The sequence below is a fragment of the Dasypus novemcinctus genome, chromosome 10, assembly GCF_030445035.2.
Source record: "Dasypus novemcinctus isolate mDasNov1 chromosome 10, mDasNov1.1.hap2, whole genome shotgun sequence".
Lineage (NCBI taxonomy): Eukaryota > Metazoa > Chordata > Mammalia > Cingulata > Dasypodidae > Dasypus > Dasypus novemcinctus.
This window is the reverse complement of record NC_080682.1, coordinates 40,255,866-40,257,783: the sequence shown is the minus strand read 5'-3', so window position 1 is coordinate 40,257,783 and position 1,918 is coordinate 40,255,866. Positions and strand designations below refer to the sequence as shown.

The following is a 1,918-nucleotide window of genomic DNA, read 5'->3' as shown; positions in this document are numbered from 1 at the left end:
GGGTTTTCTAAACATTGTGACATTCTTATTTCAATTAGCAGTTTTCCTTTAATAAAATTTGTAAATGCAGTATCTAAGTGGAAGAAACCTTAGTCATCATTTCATCAAATAATGCTATTTTATGGAGCAGGAAACATTGAAGATTTAGATAACAAAGGGATCAAAATGTATTTAAACCAACTTATTCTAAGTAAATGACCAAATCCTTTGTATTGGTCATTCTTATTGCTAACATATAACAGATGTTTATTAATCTCTTCTATTTAAATGTATTATTATACAAGATTACTGTTTGGCTCCAGAGTTTCCTAATTTCATTTTTCACCTCTGCATTTCTAAAAGTGTAGATTAAAGGGTTTAACATGGGTGTTATCAGAGCATAAAACACAGCCACTGCTTTATCAGTGGGGAAGGTGGTCATGGGACGAAGGTATACAAATATACAGGGCACAAAAAATAAGATGACAACGGTAATATGGGAAGCACAGGTGGAGAGAGCCTTCCACCGTCCTTCAGAGCTGTGAGTTCTGAGGGAACAAAGGATGAAGACATAGGAGGCAATAAGAATACAAAAAGTGAACATACACATGAATCCACTGTTGGCAGCAACAAAGAGGCCAAGAATGTGTGTATCAGTGCAGGAGAGCTTCAGCAGAGGGTAAAGATCGCAGGCAAAATGGTCAAGGATATTGGGGCCACAAAAGGGCAACCAAAGCATAAATAGGATTTGAATCAGGGAATGAAGAAATCCCCCAGCCCAGGACATGGCCACCAGGAGGATACACATCTTTTGGTTCATTGCAATCATGTAGTGCAGGGGCCTGCAGATGGCCACGTAACGGTCATAGGCCATCACGGAGAGAAGGATGATCTCAGCTCCCCCAAGGAAATGCCCCACAAAGAGCTGAGTCATGCACCCACTGAACGAGATAGTTTTCCTCTCAACAAGTAAGTCACATATCATTTTAGGAGCTGTGATGGAGGAGAAGGAGCCGTCTATGAAGGACAAAAAGGACAGAAAAAAATACATGGGTGATTTCAGGGCTGGGCTGGTGGTGATGACCACTACAATGAGTAGGTTTCCTCCCAGGGTGAGAAAGTAGGTGACTGTAAATATGACAAACAAGAGTTTTTGCACACCTGTATTCTGTGTCAAGCCAAGTAGGATGAATTCTGTTACATTGTTCACGCTCCCCATCAATCCTGTTTGTCATTTGGAAAATTGATTTATCTGCAAATAGCACAGAGAATGAAATAATGATAGAGAAAATTTGATCAAAAACAATATAAGTCAGGATTATTTGTTTCCTGTCAGATTGACAGAAACCTAGGCAGATAAATTCCAGGGTTAAGATTGAGCCTCATTATAAGTCATATAAGAACATGTCGCCATCGTCTACATACACACAAGTATATTCATAGACAAGAAAGTTTTTATCATTGTTCACATGCCAGATACCATTCTACAATCATGCAGGAGTGTAGCCTATCCTCACTGCCACAGTTTTTCTCCAATAGAAAACCAGGACTAAGAAAGGACAAGTAAGGAGGAACAAAGGCTTGATTCATGACATTTACTCCCCTGTGTGTCTTCTTCAGTCACTCATGCTGACGGAGCTGAACAGCAGAGTTGTTACACTTGTTGTCTTCTTCTTTTTTAACTGTTTGAGAGTGAATAAAAAGCATCAAGTGAGGTCTCTTTGAAATTAGGAGTGATGTAGTCACATCAGAATCAACTAACTTGTGTGAATACTTGAGGCTGCATTACAAAACACCTGGCACTTAGATGTGTGAGCTTATACTACATCCAAACAGAATTGTATGAGAATATCACAGACACTTTATTAAACAACTTGGAAGAAGCGAATCCTAAAGATGATAAAACAGAGTATTCAATGCAATGCGATATGCCCTATAT

The 1,918-nt window shown here is 39.1% G+C and overlaps 1 protein-coding gene across 1 annotated transcript; it reads right to left on the bottom strand.

The window, feature by feature from the left end:
• Window positions 1-259: 259 nt before the first annotated feature.
• LOC101434371 (olfactory receptor 4C5-like) lies at window positions 260-1,198 on the bottom strand. Its single transcript, XM_012528502.2, has one exon. It carries the CDS (start codon window positions 1,196-1,198, stop codon window positions 260-262), a length of 939 nt encoding a protein of 312 aa, XP_012383956.2.
• Window positions 1,199-1,918: the final 720 nt, after the last annotated feature.